At 40.1% G+C, this 21,858-nt stretch overlaps 1 protein-coding gene across 8 annotated transcripts in view; it reads left to right on the forward strand.

Annotated features, from left to right (window-relative positions):
* LOC132323610 (sodium channel protein type 5 subunit alpha-like) overlaps positions 1 to 21,858 on the forward strand; it is a 214,937-nt gene that overhangs the window by 38,304 nt on the left and 154,775 nt on the right. For 3 of the 8 annotated variants that reach the window (XM_059839042.1, XM_059839066.1, XM_059839076.1), the window contains exons 2-6: positions 1,774 to 2,092; positions 3,791 to 3,908; positions 9,171 to 9,261; positions 12,801 to 12,929; positions 17,519 to 17,610. In XM_059839042.1, the coding sequence (XP_059695025.1) occupies positions 1,826 to 2,092; positions 3,791 to 3,908; positions 9,171 to 9,261; positions 12,801 to 12,929; positions 17,519 to 17,610 (697 nt within the window). In that variant the 5' untranslated portion in view covers positions 1,774 to 1,825. Of the gene's footprint in view, positions 1 to 1,773; positions 2,093 to 3,790; positions 3,909 to 9,170; positions 9,262 to 12,800; positions 12,930 to 17,518; positions 17,611 to 17,744; positions 17,837 to 21,858 lie in introns of those variants that run through there. The other 5 variants (XM_059839034.1, XM_059839059.1, XM_059839051.1 and 2 more) reach the window with 4 other exon arrangements.

Genomic DNA, 21,858 nt, shown 5'->3' on the forward strand with positions numbered 1-21,858 from the left:
AGAAGAATGTCAGAATACCCCAGACTCCAGGAAAGATATTTCATTTTAGCCCTGCTTGTTCAAACCAGCTGGAACTCAGATCATAATGTACAAGCTTCAGTAAATCATTCCTGTGTGATAGACTGTGATCAATGACAATTTAATGAATTCATTTTAAAATGAAGTCAGAATAGGAGAGACAGTAGTTATTTGAAAGCGTCCTTTACTCAGGGAAATTGAGTCAATAAATATGCTATTTGTCATGCAGAGTCCAGTTAGAGTCTTGTTTGCTAACAAAAGTGCTGTCATCACAGAGCCTAATAGACGCAAACTATCTGGAACTATCCATTGTAAACAGACAAATTCCATCTGAAAGCAGAAAACAAATGTTGTGCCTGAACAAAGAGTGGGATCCTGCGCACGTTGCTGAATGAAAGAGGGTAGCCCACCTCAAAAACTACTACTTTGTTTGTCACCAGAGTGTGTTCTGATGGAGTATGAATGGCCTGGTGGTGGCAAAAATACAAGGTCTGTGTTTCTTCTGTGAAATGAGTTTTAATTGTTGGGGAGTTAGTGCTTCTCTCTCTGGAAAAACATGCACTAAAAGTGAAAACCCTCCAAAGTGACTTTAAATTGCAAAATGCGGCTTCAGTGAACTTGGATGGATTTGTGCAGGCTGCTAGAACAGGGATAAGCTTCATCCTTTTTCAAGCAGTAGTTTTACATTAATTTTCACAGCTATCCGTGTTGTTTAGTGCAGATACAAGAAGGCTTTTTGTTCGGCTGTGCTTTTCACGCTTGGTTTTATTCATGTAAGTTGAAGAGATGGGAAAATTCATACTTGTTTTCATTCAGGCAGAGACTGGAAGTGTTAACATGGAGGTACCATCAGGACAAGATGATCAGACTTTACAGGTTTGGGTTAGAATCTTAGAATAGAAGAATATCCTGTGCTGGAAAGCACAAGGATCATCGAGTCCAACTCCTGGATATTCAAATTGGTCTTGGATTAAAGGAGCCTGGTTTTCAGATATGACAAGCTGGCAGCAGTGGCTGTTCAGCATCTTGGAAGCTTTGTGTTTTTTCATGAAGGTCCCAGAGCTTTTCCAGGCACATTTGAGCTTCCATCATCCTTCAGATATCAGGGTGTGGAGGAAAAGAAAATGCTCAAAAGTCCTGAGAAAATATCTTGAAGATGGTATTTTCTATCCCAAAGGAAAATTAAAGTTATGTTGCAGAAGCCTAAGAGAGAGATTATGAAGAATTTTTTATGGGATTTAAAAATCTAAACTTGACCCTTCACTCTTTAAATTTGGAATAGAACAGCTGGGGCATTTTTAGATTTTGCATCATGTGGCCAGACATCGGCTGATTTAGATCTGCCTTGCAGTCATCTTAGGAACATTGTTCATCCACTCCCAGAGCTGCATTTTCAAAAATGAGTTAGGAATCTGAATCTCTGTGGCTTTCAATGAAACTTTAGCTTGTGTGAATCTAAGTTACTTCTTTGGATTTAGGATCCCAAATGACTGAAGAACTGAAGAATATTTCACAGTCTATCTATAAAGTCTGTTTAGATTTGATCATGTGTGATTTCTTATTGAAATTACAATTTCAGTCATTTTTGTTTTCCTTGATGTTCTATTAACCACATAAAAACAGATGAAGAGCTTCCTGATAATACATAACGAGTTCCTTGGGGGTTGAGTTTGGTGGGGATTTTTTCCATTCTGCTGGCTTTGTTCCTCTCGCTTTCCTCGCGCCGCTAACGTCTGACAACTTTTTTAATTTCAGCTGTTTCCACTACTAGGAGTAAAGACCAGTAAAGACAAAGCAGGATGAAAAGATGGCTGACTTCTTGTTACCACCGGGTACTAACAGCTTCCACCGGTTCACGCCCGAGTCCTTGGCTGCCATCGAGAAGCGAATTGCAGAGAAGCTTGCCAGGAATGCCAAGCAGGAATACAGAGAGCAGCTGGGCGAGGAAGAGAAGCCTCAGCCTCAGTTTGACTTGCAAGCTTGCAAGAAGCTGCCTGATATCTATGGGACTGTTTCTCCAGAGCTCATTGGAGAGCCCTTGGAGGACATCGACCCTTTCTACAGTGATCGTAAGGTGAGCACCAGCCTGCTCCTCTGCCTTTGCTAAAGCATGACCTCTGCTTTGAGTGCTCTGCTTGTTATCTTTCTACAAAAAGTGAAAAAAATTATTCTTTCCCAGATTAAGGACCAGAATGTTGGCATGAGCAGGGCTCCCAGAAAACATCTAAGCAGGAGGGCAAAGAGGGATAAAAAGCATAATTTAAACTTGTGTGTTTTCAGATAACCCTGAGAATGAATATGCAATATCTGAAACGAGCAGAGCAGTAGCTGAGTTAATTTAAGCCAGAGGTTTTTATCTGCCCTATCTTGCCTTCTGCTTGAGCTGTGACTTCACAGGTCTGTTGTTTATCACTTAAGCCCCTTAATGTTAAGGGCTTCTGGGTGACTTGAGCCTTGTGTGAGCACTCTGCACAAGAGCAGGAGGCACCTTCACAACCATTCCTGGAGAGCAGCAGCTCTGCTCCTGCTGAGGAAGAGCAAAACTCCATTTCAGATGACCAAAATAGAGCAGGAGTGAGGTGTGAGCAGCATGTGCAGTGCTGGTACTTTGCAGAATGGTGAACTTTGTCCCAAAGTGAGCATCACCTGATGAGGGATCACGTGCAGGCTGGACCAAAGCCACAGCAGTGCAAACAGCTTCTGTCAAAAGGCTGTTGACAGCAGAGCTGGGCTGGTTGCTTACTACAGTTCATTCCCCTTTCCAAGCATTTCACAAAACAGAGGACAAAATAAAGCTTGGAAGCCCTTTGTATTTTTAGGCAGCTTCCAGTTTTTTCAGGTACTGCTGTTCCTGATTTTGGGCTATGCTATTTCCTGTAAACAATGAATTAATATGACCAGAATGGTGCTTCTATTAAAACAGTGTAGATGTAGGTGCTAGAGCAACAGAATAAAAGTTAAATGGGTAAAGACAAACAGATTACTTACCTGGAAGGGCCAGAATTAATTTACCTTTTAATTTGCCTGCTATCCCTGGGCATAAGCAACAGGATATAGATTTGCAATTTTAGTGCCATGAAGTTTTTAGACTCAAGGAGTGTGAATTGCTTAGATTTTATATATTGGCTGTCTCAATTCTGTCTCTGAGTGAATATTAGTTCCTCTATGCCTGGTGAGCCATCTTCAGAGCTCTGCAAATTGGGTCAGCATCAATTCACTTTTGTTTTTGGTTTAAGATAACTCAGAGAATTGTTTTTCTCTGGCCATATTCATCTGAGCACAATGAGAGGGCTTCAGTGCCAAGGTCAGATCCTAGTGTGGAACCGTGCTTCCTACAACTTTTTGCTTGGTGAGACAAAATTGAGAGCATTAAAGTGTTCCAAGTAGAGAAGTTGAATCAACAACACAGTGAGATCTGCAGCACCTGGGAAGAAGAGCATAGCATATTTTTTTCCACCACATTTTAGTCTCCAGGTAATTTTTTATTTTTAAAGGTGATTCTGCTCTCTTCCCAGCCCCATGGTGGAGGTGATGGCCTAGGACCCACTAAGGGTTGAAGAAAGAAAAATTACTTGAGATATTACAATAGGACAGTCAGTTCTGTAGGGAAGGCCTTGGACAAAACTTTTCACCAAGTTAGAAGGATTTTGGGGGTCTTGGGAGGGGGGAAAAGAATGGTATGCTGGCAGGAATTTCCCAGTGGGATGTGGGCTGGAAAAGCTGAGCATAAATGCAAATCCTGAATGTTCTCATTTTCTGTTTTGTTTTCCAGACATTTATAGTACTGAACAAAGGGAAGACAATCTTTCGATTTAGTGCCACTCCTGCCTTGTACATACTTAGTCCTTTCCATCCAATCAGAAGAGCAGCAATTAAAATTTTGGTACATTCATATCCTTTCTGTTGATTTTCCTCCTCATGTATTTTATATGGGTTTTAAACACAGATGGATGGAAGTCAGAAACCATTTTATTTCATTAAGCTGTTTTAAATCTTCTGGCTGAATTTGCCTGCACAAGCAGAAATGCACTTGGATTTTCGGTTTGTTTCATTTTATATTGTTGTGTGAGCTATAAAAATGACTGTATCATACTGCTGGCATCAGATAATATGAACTGCACGGGAGAGTCTGGTGAATTTACTCAGAATTAAAAGATGGGAAGGGACTGATCATCTTTACTGAAGGGAAAGTGGGTGTAATACCCCAGAAAGGAAGGCAACCAGGGGAAATCTGCACTGATGGAGAGCTTTGCTACCAAGAGCTTCAGCAATCCCTCCCAGAAGTGAAACTCTGTGACACTGTCTGCAGACACAATTTAATTTTGAAGTGCTTCAGATCTGATTTTTTTCTCTCATGAAACAGAATATTTAAAAAATGTTTTGTTGATTCTTTTCTAGTTTGTTTATTTGGATATATTAGTCAACAAAGAAAAAAGGAACTGGCTGTCCTGCTGGACCTTCCAATGGAAGGACAATGCCTGATTTCCTGTAGCTCTGGTTCTGAAGTCATGCAAGACAGGCTGCAGTGGTTGTTTTTGGCTTGTTTTTTTCACACAACCCCAGAAACATTTTATTCTGATATAGTCACATCTCTCTGGAAGGCCAAACTGACCCAAATGTTCAGCTTTGTGTGAACATTACTAAAAACACACCTTTTTTCATGACTTGGTGCTTTCTCTGGGGTGCACATGGGAGATCAGGCAGTGATAATTCAAAGACTTCACATGCTGCTCTGATCATTTTGTGATGTTTTAGTGATGGAAGTCCCTCATCTGCAATGCTTATGTCCACCACAGAGAATAAATTAATACTAAGTAGGTAGCATCTTAGAAACATGGGTTAATTATCAAATTTCAGGGAAAACAAATTGGGAAATATAAATTAGATTCCCATTCCATACAGAGAGGAGGAAAACAAAAAGGTGGTTCTATAGATATTCTATCAAAAGGAAAAACAGGTGAGGCTTCTGATTGTAATAATTCTATGCAAAAATGAATATGTCTTTATATCAGCCAAGATATTATTATGGTTACTAAGAATACACTGTAGAATTCTGCAGAGAGATGAGCTGGTGGATCAGATTGTGTGTGCATACAATGCAGCACATGCTGCTGCATACCCAGAGCCCAACCAAGTTTTTTAGGCACAGTTACCTCAGCACAGCCTTGCTGAAATTAATCAAGGTCAACGCATTTGCCCAGATATGGCTAAAGTAAGAATCTGAAAATTGAGCTGCTTAGAAAGAAATTGAGAGTATTGCCCCCAGCTTTGGAGGTTTATTCTGTCTTCTCCTCCCTTTTTTTCTACATTGGTGAACCCAAGAGGTCACAGGAATGTGTAGCACAGGAGCTACATGCCCTTGGTAGCAGTTGAACAGAAGATAAATAATCAAGAAATCCTTACCACATTTCTTCCAAGGATAAAGACCACAGAGGAGAGCATTTAAAATGTCTGTCAGGAAAGAAATATGGTCAGATAAGGGGTGTAAGATTTTGGGAGTGGCAGGTATCAATGCAAACATGAGTATAGCTCCAGAAAGACAGAAATTATCACCTTGTGTTGATAATGTCAAGTGATCCAACAGCTCAGTCTTTGGCAGGCACAGGCAGGAGACAAAAACTCCAGTCCCAGTGAGACAACAAATATCCTGCATTAGGCACTGATTTGTTTTCTGTCAATGAAGACCTTTTGTATCAACCTGAAATACAAAGGCCAAGTGGCTGAGCAGGCAGTCAATATCCCAGGCAGAAAGGAGCCCGAACCCGCAGGTACTGAAGCAGATAATATCCCAGACATGGACCTGGGACCCAGATCTATCCTCTTGCGTGACTGTAATCAAGCAATCTTTATTTTCCCCAGGGCAAAAGCCTAAAAGGAGCATTAGCAAATGGTGCCCTGTCACGTAAATATCTGTAGCAGCTCCTTTAGTGGATGCCATATTTCAATTTCCAGCCATTGAGTGCACCATGAAGGCCAGCAGTAGAACAGAATAGAGAGGACAGAGTAAAATCACCCCATAAAGAAGCTGTGGGGGTCACATTTCCTGGTTAAGTAGCTGTATGTGGAGTTCTTCCTCTGAGATGTCTGGCAGGATAGATGTTACGTGTTCACTGCTTATCCAGCCAAGACTGAGAAGTACAGTCTTTCAAAAATACACCCTTCCAAGGGGAAAAACTCCCACAGCCTCCTAGGAATGTTTATTACAACTAAGAATGTATCTTTAAACTCCTTCTAGGTATTTCTCCTCTTATTCAGATTCTGTAAGGCCTTATGGATGGTCCAGGGCCCACATGGCAGCCCAGAAGGTGGCCCTGCTCCATTCCTGTCCCAGAGAACATGGGGAGTGCATGATTGTATCCCCAATGGGATGAACACTTGCTGTCTTCTGCATCATTATTAGCTGTTATTAACATCTTTATTAACTATCTCCACCTTTTAATGAGATTAAATCACTGGCAACATTTCCTTGATGTTTAAAAGACTACTCTTAGTTCTTGCCTGCAAGCCAAGGACCATTCTGCCGTGTCCTTAGTTTCTCCAAGTGATTCACTAGCCTGTATAAAATCTGTAGCAATTCTAATTTCTAGCTTTTCTAGGTTTTATAGCTAGTTTTTCTCTCTTTACCACTGATCCGGGCTGGAGGTTTGGTAAAAATGACCTTCCTTGGTGCTAAAATTATGGATTCTGGTGCATCAGAAAAAGAAAAATAATCTTCTTACAGAATTTCCAATCTTTGCCCATATTTTCTGCTTGCAGCTTTCCTCCCATCTTATTTTGCACACTTTCCATAAGGCAAAATGAGATCTTGTGAAGCACCAATTATACATTTTATTCATTGGGACTAACCTTTGCTTGCACATATTATATGTAATTTGGCAATGATCACCTAAAGAGCCTCTAGTATTCAGTCTGCTAATTAACAATTATCCATCATAATGAAGTCTAGAATAGAAGTGCTGCGTTTGACTCGATATCTTTGTGCTAGGAGATAAAATTTATAACTTTTAGAATCGGTTTGTGCAAAGGCTATTCTGTAACCTCAAATTGGAAATAATAGGTTTAATTTATTGCAGAAAGGATCCTGATGAGTAGCTTAGTATATTTAGTTTGTAGGCTTTGGAAAATTTGATTTAATAGCGGTTCTAAGATAGGGAATGGACAATGCTGCTAATACAGCTTATCTCAGTTTTATCTTCTTTGCTTTGTCCTTTCTGAGTAGATCATAATCATGGACTTTGTCTAATGCAAACAATTGCATTCGATTTCAGGTAGGAATGCTAATTTTCATTGTGTGGGGATTTCTGTTTTCTCTTTCTAATTTAACACAGACCACTAATTTTGGTGCATAACCAGCTGAAATGTTTCATTTTTTCATGTTCTTTGTAGTTTTCAGCTTGATGATGAAACCCAGATTGAATTTGTAGTGTGTTTCTTGTCCCAGAGCTGACCCTTACCTTTTCAACCTGTGTTCTCTGGTTTGTTCTCTTTGGTGCTTGAATAAGATGATGACACCTGCCTGCAAGTGAGCGTTTGGGAAAGCTGTTAGATTCAGTTTGTGTCACAAGGAAACAGGCATAAAGAGATCAAACCAGTGACCCTAAATACCAATAGAGGAGTTTATTTTCTTGGAATTGAAATCTGCTATTTGTTTGACATGATCTGAAGATAGCACTCTGGTTTCCTGTGCTTCATCCACAGCATTTCACTGTAGTTGAAAAAGTAATCCAGTGTTTTCTAGGCTAGCTGGAACTTAATAATCATGTTAACAAGAATGACAAAACTTTCAGAAATATATCTGAAGCTGATGTGAGCAAATGTGAGTGGGTATCAGACATCCTTCCCAGTCCTTCAGTAGGAGGTGTTGGCCCAGAAGTGGAAGATGTTTGTGAGATGAGCAGTCCCTGTGAGTTCAATTACTGCCTTCAGTGGTGGCCCTGGGGAATCCTCAGGTTGGTTACAACCAATTTAACCTTGCAGTTGCTTATGTGGCCCATTGGAAAACGTTCCACTCTGTATTCAGCAGAGATTTTGGCTCTGCAAGAGGATAAATTTAATGCAAACATTTCAGGATGTCGGTTTGAAATGAAATCCTTCAATCACTATTCTCAAAGAAAAAATAGCACAAACAGAATCAACTACAGAGATGAAAAAAACCCAAACCAAACCAAACTTTTCTTTTTTTTTTTTAATCTTTTAAAAAAAAAGGCAAAAGAAATTTCTTTTTGACTTTTCCTTATATTCCCTGGGAAGGTTCCCTGCCTGTTGACTGGGTTGCAGGGTGTTTTCCTTTGCCTAATCTTCTGTAGTTAGATTTTCCTGGTTGCATGGGACCAGTTATTGATGCAGGAGAATCCCATCATATTTTGTAATTTTTTTTACAGAAAGCAGCATGTGCTTTTCGGAGAGCCATCCAGTGAATTATGGATTCAATTTCAGGAATTTGATTTAGGATGCTTTTCATGTTTATGATTTCAGCTTAGCAGCAAAGTGTATGAACTGTGCACTTGGAGGTTTGTTTTAGCCTCCAAGTGGGGAATCTGGTCCCTCAGCAGAGGCAGAGAGCCCTGCAGACCAAGGCTGCCTATTTGCCCAGCAGGTTTGCAGACCAAACCTTAAAATTAGTGTTCTGAAACTCATACTTGCTTTTGGTGAAACTTTATACTGAAAGCGAGACCTCAAGCCCATTAAAGAGATTAGAAAGACCAGATTTGTAACTTTCCCCTACTGCCTGAGAAATGTTTCAGGATAAAAAATGAAGTGGGAATTTGCAGACACAGGTTTTTCTGTGGATACTTAAATGAGACTAATCCTTCTTTTCATACAAAGTTGTGCACCTATGCACATTGTCATCTGACCAACACAGCTGTAAATTTGGAGTATTGTGCTTTCAAAGGACTGCAGAGTCAGTACATTTGTTTGCTGTAAAAAGTATATTTAAAAGATATGGGAAAAGAAAAAAAAAAGCAGGGAAGGTTTCCCCATTTTTCTATGTTTATATAATTATTTGTCTCCCAATGCACTAGCAAAACAATTTCTTATAGTTCTTGAAGCAACTTGCAAATTGTGATTGAGCTGTCACACCTTGTGTGAACAGATAAAAAAATTATGAAGTCTTGTATCAAATGCATTGTTTTCCTTAATTTGCCTCTTTACATTGTTCAGTATGTTTATTATGTGCACTATTTTAACTAATTGTGTGTTCATGGCACAATCAGAGACTCCGTCATGGAATAAATATGTTGAGTAAGTATCCTTTACAGCTGTCCCATCCTCACCTCTGCCTTCCTCCTCCTTTTGTTGTGATCTTATTTGCATCTTGTTTGCTATTGTCTAATTTCTTTCCAGCAGTACTGACTGTGGTGTCTGCCCTCACAAAATGTTTTTCCAGGTAGCTGTTTCAGCCTGTGAAAACTCCCTTAGTAAGCAAACTAAACATTTTTAGCCCATGAATCTCATGCCTATTGCCAAAGGCACCTTTTATGCTGCATCTGGATGAAATAATGTATTAAGGACAACCTTGTTTGAAACTGGTCAGCCTTCCACAGTTCCCATGAAACAGATCTGATGGTTGGACACATCAGAATAGGCTGATGGAGCTTAAGTTGAATTTTTTCAGAGAACAGTTCCTGAACTGACTTAGTTCTATCCTTGATTTGAAACTTAATGGAAGCAAAAGTGTCTTTTGGACTGACCACAGCATGAGAAGTGTTCCCCTGTAATCATTGGCAGGAATATTTATGAGCATCAAATTATCTGGGAACACCTCTATGAGAATTCCTGTCTTTTTAGCTTGATAAGCCTTCAGGAAAAAGAGCAAATCTGCTACTTGAAGAGGGTTATTTTTTGTTGTTGTGGGTTTTTAAATTAATTTTAAAAGAGTTTAAGGGACTTCAGTGAAATTAAAACCCATTTCATTTCTTTAAGTTGCTTAAAAATATTCCTTTTAGAAACAGATACCAGATGCACAAGCTAATCAACCTACAGTGCATTAAACAATTATTTTGGCTCATTGAACCAATCAGAACACACTTTTTATTTTTGACTGACATATGATAAATGCCATCTGCTGCTTCATTGCCTGGTGGTTGGTCTACTCAGGGCTTTAAGAAAAGACAGTAAATTGCCCTTATTTAGGTTCCATAAAATCATGCAGGACACATCTTCTAGGCCATAAATTACTAATTATAGGCAGCACTGAACCAAATATTTCATCCCATCACAATAACATCCTAATCCCAGGATGTTTCATGTATAGTGTGGTACCCTCAAGTATGTCTGTCCTTTCTCTTGATGTTGTCCTTCTCCTATTAAAAACTTTCATAATCATTGCCACGATGTTTTCTGCTGAATCACAGACATCTCATCCACGTGATGATCTCATCAAAATTTGGCCAGTTGGTGTACAGCTGGAAATCCAAACATTCTGGAGGGAAATACCATACAATAAATACCACAATATTATTATTGTGTCTTCTGCAAGCAGGAGAATGTGGATGATTGTATCAGTGCATCAAGCAGAGCATGCAGAAAACATAGAGCAGAAATGCAGATGGACTCATGCAGCATGGAGTGAATCCTTCCATGTTTCCTCTTCTCCCGTGGCCCCTCATATCTCTCAGCTTTTCCTCCTCAAGTGCATGGAATGAAATCAAAGTCAGGTACTTTGGAGGAGCAAAATAACCCAATGGACTGTAATTCAAATTGATTAATATTGGATTTGGAGAAGAAACGTTTAATCCATTTTGTTCTGCTGTTTCAGAGACTCGCAGGGGATAGAAGAATAACCTTGTGCAAATATTTGTCCTAGATCTTCCTTTAAAGCATTTTTCTTACCATTTTGAAAAAAAAAAAGGAATCAATTCAACTTTCCACCACTAAAAATTTTTTTAAAAATCCTGACTTTTGTTTTTAAAGAAACTGTTCAGTTGCTGGAGGACTTTGCTCTATCCATTTAGAATTAGATGATGATTATACAATCAATTAAACCCATCTGACATGCTGAATAAATACAAGTGCTTTATCATTTTAATGAGCTTATGTACTGTTAAGTATTTTTTTTTTTAGTTCTTTGCATGTGTTTTCTGTGTGTATTTCTAAATACACATGCTTAAAGAGACTGTCACATGGGTGACCTATATTCGAAATACCAGAGCAAAGCTAAATAGGAGCTGTGAAAAAATTAGGTACAAGATAAAGCTCAGGTTTATGGTCAAAGAGGAGCTGTGAGACACATTTAATGCCCACTGCTGCACCCAAACTGTCAGGCTAATCCCCATTTTAAGATGAAACACACTGAGATTTTATAACATGTGAGTAGCAATACAGTGTGACACAATGGCAGGAGGGAATGATATCTGTGTATTTGACAAGTTGCAGTTCAGTGTAATGCAGTTAAATATCTTTTATGCACAGTGTTCTTCCTTATACTGCCCCCTTCAATCACTCAAACCTTTTCTCCACCAAACAGGAATCTGAACTGTAACAATTTTTTTTTTAATGTGTGATGGCACCAATTGATGTTAGGCACTGAAGAGAAAACACAAGCCAGTATTTCCAGTGACAGCCCTTCACATCATGACTTAGGAGATTTATGTTTTAGTGGATTTTAGGTGTTTGAGGTTTTTTAATAGGCTTTGGTATCATCTGCATCTTCATTAGGAGAAAAGGGGTAGGGAATGCCCATGGTAGACACTAAACATTTATTTCTTTTGTTAAGATATGGCCTAGAATACTCAGTCCATTGGGCTAGGTGTCTCAGGCAGCAACATTAAAAAAGAGTTGGTGTATGCCCTGAACTCTGTCTCTGGTGGCAGGTAGAGCCCTGGGTGAGTACAGATCTGAGAGCTATAAGTCAGAGGCATTACTGTCCTCTGCAGAGATTTGGCTAAATTTTATTACAAGTGTCATCTTTATTATGAAAGGTAAGATCTATGTTCTAGCCCAGATCATCACAGTCAAGAGGCTGTTGGTAATAACTTAATTTACCAGGGGAAAAAAAAACTAGCCTTGTGTCTCCTTTACTGTCAGGCAGGTAAAAATTACTACATACAGTAGTCAGGTGGGAGTTTTCCAATTCTTTTTCAGGGAGTTTTGTTGTTTAATTCTCAAGGCTGGTGCGGTTTGCCAGTGATAGTGAAACACAAGGGAAGTTGAAGGAGAATTACCCTTTCTAGCTGATAAAAACAAGTGGTGGCATTTTTTTTTTAATCTCCAAAATGTCTTGGGCAGGAAGAGATGAGAGGTATGAATGGAACAACCACCCTCCTTCCAACTGGAAAAACAAGGAGTGTGGCATAATGCTGCCCAGAGAGGTTGTGGACTTCTCATCCCTGGGAGTGCCCAAGACCAGGTTGGATGGGTCTCTGATCAGCCTGGTCTAGTGAAAGGTTTCCTGCTCATAGCAAGGGGGTTGGAAGGAGGTGATTTTTAAGCTCCCTTCCCACCCAAGCCATTCCATGATTCCCTAATCCACTCTTGGTCCCCTGGAGATGGCAGAGGTTCAAAAGTCCCACAGCCCAGCTTAGCAGTGTGGTGTCAATGCTTGACTTAATGAGTGAGGATTCATCAAGGGACACCTTGTGCTGGAAATTGTCTTCATTCTGAGAGTGTCCACGGCATTTTTCTGTTCCTTACCTGTTCCTTGGTCCACACATAAGGCTGTTCATGCACTGCCCAGTGCTGCAGCTGTGACTCATATGAGCAACCCCAGAGCTGTGCCCCTGCAGTTTCAGCTGTCTGCTACTTGCTAATTCTCTTTCTTCTTTGGCCACTCTGTTCCCCAGGTACACTTTCACTGGCATTTACACTTTTGAGTCATTGATAAAAATACTGGCAAGAGGATTTTGCATGACAGAATTCACCTTCCTTCGGGATCCATGGAACTGGCTGGATTTCAGTGTTATTGTTATGGCGTAAGTAGCACTCCTTTATATTTTTCAAGAGAGTTATATGCAATAGAACTTTTTAAATGGTTGTCTGGATGGTTGTTTTTTTCTTCACTCAAATTTTACTGAAAATGAGAAAAGGCTGAAGTGTATTAGGAAGGAGGATTTTTATCCTGAGTGGTTTCAGAGGAAGAAGTCAGAGGAATTCTCAGTTCTGTTCTCTGAATTCACTACACAATTTTGGAGAAATTATTTACTCTCTCTGTGCTCCACAGAGAGAGCTGTTTGTAAAATATCTGTAATAATATCTGCCTATCTAATGTAGTTTTGGGAAGCTCCAGACCCCTGAATAGAAAGTGTTGTAAGTGTGACTGAATACCCACGTATTTAAATCCCTATTTATACTCTATCTATCCATCACATCATCAGAGCTGTTTTCACGTCCCTCTATTCACAAACACTTTTCACCTGGAAAGTAATTACTATTTTACTATAGAGAATTAATCTTTAGTCCTCTGAAACTTGTTATATGTCTTGGAAATAGAAATTTGGCCCCCACCCTTATATTCCCCTTCAGCTGTATGCTTCTGCCTAGATTGTTAGAGTTCATTGAGGACATGTGGGGTTCTGGTGCTGTGAAGAAGGTGATGGATTTGCAACATCCAGACAGCTAAAAATACACAGGGGTAGAGAAGCAGTCAGCCAGCACTCACAGGGGACTCAGGGTCAGCCCAAGCTCTAGCCAAAGGCAGAGGTCTGACCCTGTCAGTACTCCAGCTAAGACAGAAATCCAGATTTCTTCATAGTCACAAAAGAAAATTGTGCAAAGAAGGAGTGCCATCTTGAACTGAAAGCTGGTAGAGATGCCTGAAAGGCTCCACTTCCTAAACACAGAAGGATCTGATCTGATCTCCCTGGCTTTTTTCTGCTTAATGATACCTGTGTTCAGTTCTGGGTTTAGGTTAGTTCTTGCTGCCATCTTTAACCCCCATAATTCACAGTATTAAGTGGGACTCAAGTGTGTTAACACTAACATCTGAGCTGAACTCCAGGGGCTGTGAAATTTGAATGGAACCAAAATCAGGAAAGAATATTCAACCAAAGCTAGCTAAAACACCAGTGAGGGCCACTGAAGTTGAAAGCCCAACTCTGTCAGGGCACAAGGATCAAGACTAGTATTCATGGAGACTCTGGATGATGCTCTTGGTCATATGGTTTAGTTTTAGGTAGTCCTGTGAGGAGCAGGGAATTGCACTCTTGATCCTTATAAGTCCCTTCCCATAGCTTAAAATATTTTATAATTCTGTGGTTCTTAGCAGCAGAACAGCATGAAAGCGTGTAAAACCTAAGTGAACTTCCTCAGGAGCACTCCCAGTTATTTCAGTAGGCTTTGGATCTAAGCCAGCCCTAGGCCAGGTCCTGGTATCTGTTGCTGCATTCCTATGGATTTGGCTGAACTGACATCTGGCCACTATGATAAGCCTTTAAAAAAACAAATCAGTGCAGATGGGGAGAATCTTTTGGAGGTCAGCACACACTGGGTATTTTTCACAGCTAAACTTTTCCTCAAGCATTGCTAAGTGCAATTCTCCTGCAACATTTAGTGGCAGGACAACACCACAGAGTCACCATCCTGCTCTCCTGTCTCCTGTCCATCAGGCAGGTGGTAAAAGCAGGGTTAAATCATCCATCTGTTTGTGAGTTAGGATGTGAGTTTATTTGTAGGTCTCAGAATTCAGCACAATGTGGAGAAGTTCTGTGCATGGGTTCTCACTTTTCTAGAAGGAAGGAGGTTTGTGACAGTAGGGTAGAAAGGAGCTGAGAAAAGGACAAGAGGAACCACAGCTTCCAGCTTTGATCATGAGTCTATTCCTCCTCATCTTGTCAGCTTGGGCAGAGGCTGAGGCCTCTCCCCCAGGTCTGGGGACATCTCAGACTGAAATTCAGGTCTGAACAGTCAGTGGGGGACACGGTCTGAATACCCCTTAAATTTCTCTACATCATCTCTGGATGTTTAGGACGTAGGGAGCAGGAAAGATGAGAAGGCTTGCACAGACGTTGAGGTGGACAGTAACCCACAGGAGAATTATTCACTCTGTTGGTAGGAACCAGGATTTGGAGCCCACAAGTTGTGGGTTTACCCCTCCTTTTTATTTTCTAAATCTGGACTTGAATGGCCACTCAGTGCTCCAGCCCAAGGATCATGAAAAATCCTTAAATCCTTCTCTTATGAGAGGCTTGGGATTCTTTGCTTTCTGTCTTAACTACCTTTTGATTTTCTTTCCAAATGATATTTCACATCTTGGTTAGACCATCCCTAAAACAGGGGGACCTACAACTGTGAACTATCAAACTTCTTAATATCAAACTATTTTCTTAATACCAAACTATCTCTTCAGAACCACAATCCATTCCTGTTGTTTCTTACTTTAAGGCATATTATACTAAGCCTTTAAGAATGGAAAAATAAATGGAATTCTGGAATAAAAAAAGAAATAGAAAAGTGTTTTCTTGAGCCCATGGGCAGCAGTGAGGGAGTTAAAAGTGGCTGCAATATGATCTTCATATGTACAATGAAACCTCCTTCCCAAGTATGCAAGCAGCAGATAGTACAGAGACTTGGATAATGGAATCTATTCTGATACGATTTAGCCTTCATACAAATCCAATTTGCAAGTAATTTAAAGTAAGATGGATCACACAGGTAACTCTGGTGTTGTCTTTGCTTGTAGCCTGTGTGCTGCCAGAGGTATTTCTATATCTGCTAACAAGGATGGGCTGGGAATTCAAAATGGAGGAGCCTGATAAGGGGCCATGAGAGTCAGATGGACCGAGGGTTTTGAGCTATCAGAAAATACAATTATTTCACTGATGGGTGCTGCAGTGGGAAGACCATCACTTGCTTTAGAGTTGTTGCAAAATAGCTTCTTGTCTTCTCTTTTGGGCAAAACCAGCACAGACTGGGCCACAAAGGGTTGTTTTAAATAGCACACTGGAGAATAAGATATGCTGCAGGTCTCCAGGGCTTTTCTCCTGTCCTGAGCCAGCAGACACAGCCATGGCTTGTGACCCTCTCTGGGATCAGGGATGGGTTCAAAGGAAACTATGAAAATGCCCTTGTTTAGATTCCTCTCTCTCAGACTAGTGAGTTCCTTTTCCCAGGACAGATGAAGAAGAGGCAGCTGTAGCTCTGGGTTGGGAAGTACCCTGTCAAAATCTTAAAGACAATAAGTAATTCCCTGGCTAATGGGAAAATTCAGCATAGGAATTCCAGTTACTTCTCATTCCCTGGTACAGAAGAGATGGCCAGCAGCATTTTAATTGAAAAAATGACCAAAATCAATCCTAATTGACTATTACAAGCAGCAGTATTATCTGCTTCATATGCTTGTTCACATATTTATAATGTGTTTTTACAAATCTCTGGTCAGTGAAACCATATTCCCATCCTAGTGCTTCTCCCCAAATTATTTTTTCCTCCACCTTTCATGCTGAAGAAGAATTTGGGAGAGAAGCACAAGGTAAAGCTGGGGAGGAAACAGGTAAATCGTTGTCCAGATTCCCCTGTGAGATTATGAGGAGAAGCAAGGTTGTTCTTCCAGGCTATAATCTGGATTAGTAGATATGGAGAGGATGCTTTGTCCTCCCCAGGGGCCTTTGGACAAAGGCCACCTAAGCAGGCTTTTTAAAATAACCAGGTGAGTTTTTTCTGTGACATTTAGAAACAAAGGCCCCAAAGAAGTCGGGCAGTTGAATGAAATTTGGTAGAATTTTAGAGGCAAAATTCAAGGGTCCAAGATCTCTTTTTGTGCTGAAGATACAGTGGTGACTATGGTTTTTCTGCATACTGACTGGGAGGAAATAATTTTGTACAACACTGATTAAATGAAACTCATTCCATGACTGGAATGCTCCCTCCTGGGAGCATTTAGCTCGGATGTGATGAGTCTCCAGGATGACCAAGAGAGGCATGGCAGGGAACAGCTGGGACTGGTATTTTAATAATAAAGAATTTTTAGTAGGATGGCAGTTATATTCATTTAGACTAGAAATAAATATATATATATTCCCACAGCCAAAGGGCATGAAATTGAAATATAAAACAAAATACAATTTAAAGTATCTGTTGAAGCCAAAATTTGCTTTACCACAGAACTACAGGATCTTAAGCTAAATAACCCAGTCAAAATGTTTGAACTATTTTGCTATGTTGTCCTATTTGTAGTTTTCAGAAGCTATTATGTGAAAATTGCTTGAGTATTTGAAACAGCAAAATAACTCTTAATATTTCCAATAATGTAAAGAATTTTTTTTGTTGTTCAACTACATGATGGTTAAATCTTTAAAGTATTTATGGCTGAACAGCACAATAACAGAGTTCACCCAGTAGTTTTAAAGGATGGATGCCTAATAAAAAAGTTTAATAGTTCAACTAGCATTTGAAATGATGTGCACTAATAAAAACCTGGGGCAAATGGCATCAAAGAGCAGCCTGAAAAGTGGATGCACCTCTCATTTGGCTGTGTTCACTCCCACTGTGTATGAATGCTTTCTACATTCAGACAAGTCTCATACTCTATTGTATAATTCCAAATAACTGTGACTTAATTCTACAGGTATGTAGGAGAATTTGTGAATGTAGGCAGTGTTTCACCTCTTCGGACTTTCAGGGTATTGAGAGCTTTAAAAACTATTTCAGTAATCCCAGGTAAGACGCCCTGATCCTTACGTTTTGGCTCTCAGCTACAAGTGATTCTTTCTCTGTCTCTCTTTGTCCCTTTGATTGTTGTTTTTTTGGCTGGTGTTTTGTCATTGTCTGTGTGTGACTTTCCCTTGTTACAGATACATAACTGAATTTGTGGACCTGGGCAATGTCTCAGCCTTACGAACGTTCAGAGTGCTGCGGGCGCTGAAAACAATCTCAGTCATTTCAGGTGAAAATCAGGTTAAACACTCGGGCTGCAGTTAAAGCCTACATGCCATTTCCAGTAGTAAACACTGTAATTACCAAAGACTTAACCATAGATACTGATCAGGAAATGGAGGAATGTAGGGAATGTGACCTGTCAATAGAATACACTTTTTCTTACATGTTTTTTCCAAAATGGTTTTTGTGGGCAGAAGGAATGAGAGTGCCTCCAAAATTGCAGAGCTCACAAGTGCTGCAGTAAGAACAGTGGCTCATGAATCACATACATAAAGTGCTCATCTGTGAACCCTATGAAGATGGCAATGAAAATCTTTTAAAACCTTCGGATATTGATTTTTAAAAATGGAAGGTTAATGACCTCAAAATGCATATTCATGTTTCAGAGCACATCGATAGAGGAATCTAAATCTGTGCTATGAGCTGAGGTTTCAAGACTGCAGGCACAGATAGCCTAATTTGTCATGCTGTTTATCCATTTGCATGTGATAGAAACACTGCTGAAATTTTGGGCCTTGAAGAGATTGGAAAACATTTCAGTGTTTATTTTGGTAGGTTCAGCATTTCCTTGACTCATGTTTACTCATATTTTCAAGGATATGATTTGTCCCCTCTTTACCCCCTCAAAAAAAAAAAAAAAAAGAAGAAAAATCAGTTTTACTACACATCTGGTAGTGGAAGAAGCTCTTCGTATAACCTCTTACTATTAAAACAAAAATATTATTAAGTAATTTATGCAGAGTTGAGTCCACTGAGGACTAACCATGCAACAAAACTTTCTTGCTGAGCATTATCTATGGACAGGTCTCATTCAGCCTCAGTGTTTAACATCTCCAACCTGCATGACAAGGTAGAGAAGATAGCAAAAACCATGCATGGTAGATCCTATCTGTGATAATCCTGAACAGATGTTGGCAATTACATGTTAAAAATACTCAAAACATTGAGAGAACTGCTCAGATTCTCACTCACAGATTATTAAGGTTAGAAAGGCTTTTCCACCCACTCTATTATACACTATAGTATCAATCTAAACAAATTATGTGTTGTAAACTTGCAGGGATATGTATTAAAACTCATCACCACATGGAGCTAAAAATGAGAATTCAGGAATGGAAGTGTTGAGAAAAAATATATATCTGGGTCTAGAGTTTGGTTCCTCGTTCCAATACCACCATAATGGAAATCAGGGAAATTACTGGGAAAGCAAGGTACTTTTCATTGGAAGTGTGTGTCCAAATACAGGTTTTAAAGAGATTCATTAGGTCCTTGAAACTGGTACTTGTCTTAATTTTTGTCTTTAAGTTTTAAAGAACAATCTATTAGCAGAGATTTGTGGGGATTTTTAAGTTTTCTCTAGCAGGATTTCCATTGAGAAAGGATTTTTATTTTTCTTTGGAAACAGAGCTGAGCATAGCTTTACAGATCCTGTGAGATGACAGTGGCTACTCAGAGAGAAAGGCAGAGTTTGTTTCCTAGATTCCTCTGATAGCAATTTGAAGACTTAACTTGGAGGGACATCCATCTCCAGGGGACACCTTTCACCTTACATCTTGTCTCAGGCTTGAGCCTCTTCAGAGCAGAGCAGGCCCATTTTTCTGAGTTATATGCATAACAATTTTCTGCTATCCTATATCAGAGGAGGAGCTGAAGCTTGTTTTACAGCAAATGATAAGATATGACTTAGTGGGGAAAAAATTGAGTGCTGAGATTCAAAATACCCAGATTCAAATACACCAAAACCCTTCAGTGATATTAAACACTGAGTTGTTCCATTTGTTAGTTAATAGGGAAAAAAAAAAAAGAGGACTGTTATTTATTAAAGTAATGCATAATAACTCACATTCTCTTTTTTCTTTCTGATTGAATATTTGATTAGTTTTTTTGATAACTGCATTTTTATGTACAAGTTCCTGAATTATTTGGTGACATAACTGCATGTAACATGCTAATAGACTATCTGGCCTTTGATTTTATCATCAAGATTACCTGTGCCCTGAGCATTAAATTACAAATGTGGAGAGCTACAAATTGCCATAGCTGCCAGTAAAAAACAGACAAGATTTTTTTTTTTTTAATATTAGCAGATTAATTTCAGAGGAGTCAGTTCATCTTACAGTTAGGCATATATATTTTAAAAGATATATTGGACATGATGCTGTGGTTTCTCTGGAGATCAGTCTGAGTTTTTAATGATAACATAGGCTTATGCTGAGGTGAAATATTTTCCCCCAGCAGGCTTAAAAATGAAAAGATGATGAGCATTAACATCTTTCATGAGATTTTGGGGTTAATTGCCATAGACAGGAGAAGGTGGTTGTTATTTTTGCTTCCTCTTTCACATCTCAGGTGAAAAAACACCAAGTTGTATTCTGCTTTGGAAATATCTGAGCTTTCCCTCAATAAAATTGATCACTTTTCCATCAGGTACTTCTATTTGCACAACCATGCTCGGACTGGCCGTGCTCAGTGAAATTGTTTACAGAAAGCCACGGGCCAAGTCCTCGGTGGTGGGAGGCTTCTGTCCAGCAAAGCACTTAGAGGCTGCTTTTCAAAGGCATTCTGCTTCACTTGGAATCAATGACTTTCTCTATTGACTCCAGAGGGAGTCAGTAAAGCTGACAATTAGTGCTTTTAAAAATCTCACCTACCTTTAATGTCTGGCTCTAAGTGCTCAAGCAGGCACAGGGATCTTTAGAGGGACACAGGCTCCAAGGGCTGAAAAAGATCTCCTAAATTCAGAGTCCATTCCCCTGGCCTAAGGCTGCATTTAGCACAGCTCAAGCATGGCATGATATTTATTGCCTGACTTCTTTGAGAAGCCCTTCAAAGGTGGAGGTCCCAGGGTCTCCCTGAGAAGTCCAGGAACTGTTCCAGTGACTCATTGTTTTTGTTATTAGAAGATTTGTCCCTGGTGGATGGTTCAGATCCAGACCCAACAACAGAAATGTTGGTATCTACCAGCCAGCTTCCCTCTCACTGGGGAGCTGGGGCTCAGTTTGAGTGCCAGAGAGCCAATATCTCCTGCTCCAAATGTGCATGGACATGCAGGTCCTGTCTCTGGATGCAGCCTCTCCCTCTCTTGCTTCATCAGGTCTCTCTTTTTTTCCCTGGAGCTGTGTAAGACATCAGGTCAGTGCCTTATCTCCTGTGGCAGCCCTTAACATGCCAAAAGACCTCCATGGCATCCCTCAATTTTCCCTTTTCTGCACTGAGCACACCCATTTCTTCCTGTTTTCCAGTTGCCCATGATATTTCCATGAGAGGAAAACAAGCTTTGTACAGGTTCAGGTGCTTGGAAATAGGTAACTTTTTCTCTATGGGAGCATTTCAAAACCTTTAACTCTCAATGATTTGATTTACTAATTGGCGTCTTGCGTGTTCCCATGGCAACTGGATTCATTTGTTTTTCTAGCCAGATAGGAACCATGGTCAGCAGCAGAACAACCCAATGAAGCCATTCATTTGTCTCCCATTAGCATCCCATTACCAGACCATCCAAATCCCAACAGGCTCAATAGGAACAACAACAGAGGGTCTTGAATCATATTTTATCCTCATGGAAATCACTGCTGTTTTTGATAAGTACTAATTGAGATAATATAAACCCCGAGGTACACCCTCTCCATCAAAAGACCACGAAAAGCAGGCCATCTTCATCATCATCATCATGCTCATCATCATCCCCAGGATTTTGAAAACTGCCTGTGTGCAGCTGTATCCAGAGGAGCTCCCCTGCTCTTTCTGGAGCAGGCGTGTGCACCACGGACATCTCACACAAAACGACAGGGTACCGGGGAAAGGTGACCTCATAGAAAATTGGGCCAAGGCACTTTGGGGCCTGATCCAGCTCCCATTTAAGTTAGTGTGAGACTAAAGGCTATAAATAGTGCTGTAAATGTTATCCAGTGCCTCTGTGATAGCCAGAACAGAGCTCGGAGAACAAGAATTAAGACTGCGTGGAGGAGACTGACCCTCGTTCACTGCACTGAAATCCTGCTGCAGGGAGATAAATGTCACCCTTTTGGT

The sequence above is a fragment of the Haemorhous mexicanus genome, chromosome 1, assembly GCF_027477595.1.
Source record: "Haemorhous mexicanus isolate bHaeMex1 chromosome 1, bHaeMex1.pri, whole genome shotgun sequence".
Taxonomy (NCBI): domain Eukaryota; kingdom Metazoa; phylum Chordata; class Aves; order Passeriformes; family Fringillidae; genus Haemorhous; species Haemorhous mexicanus.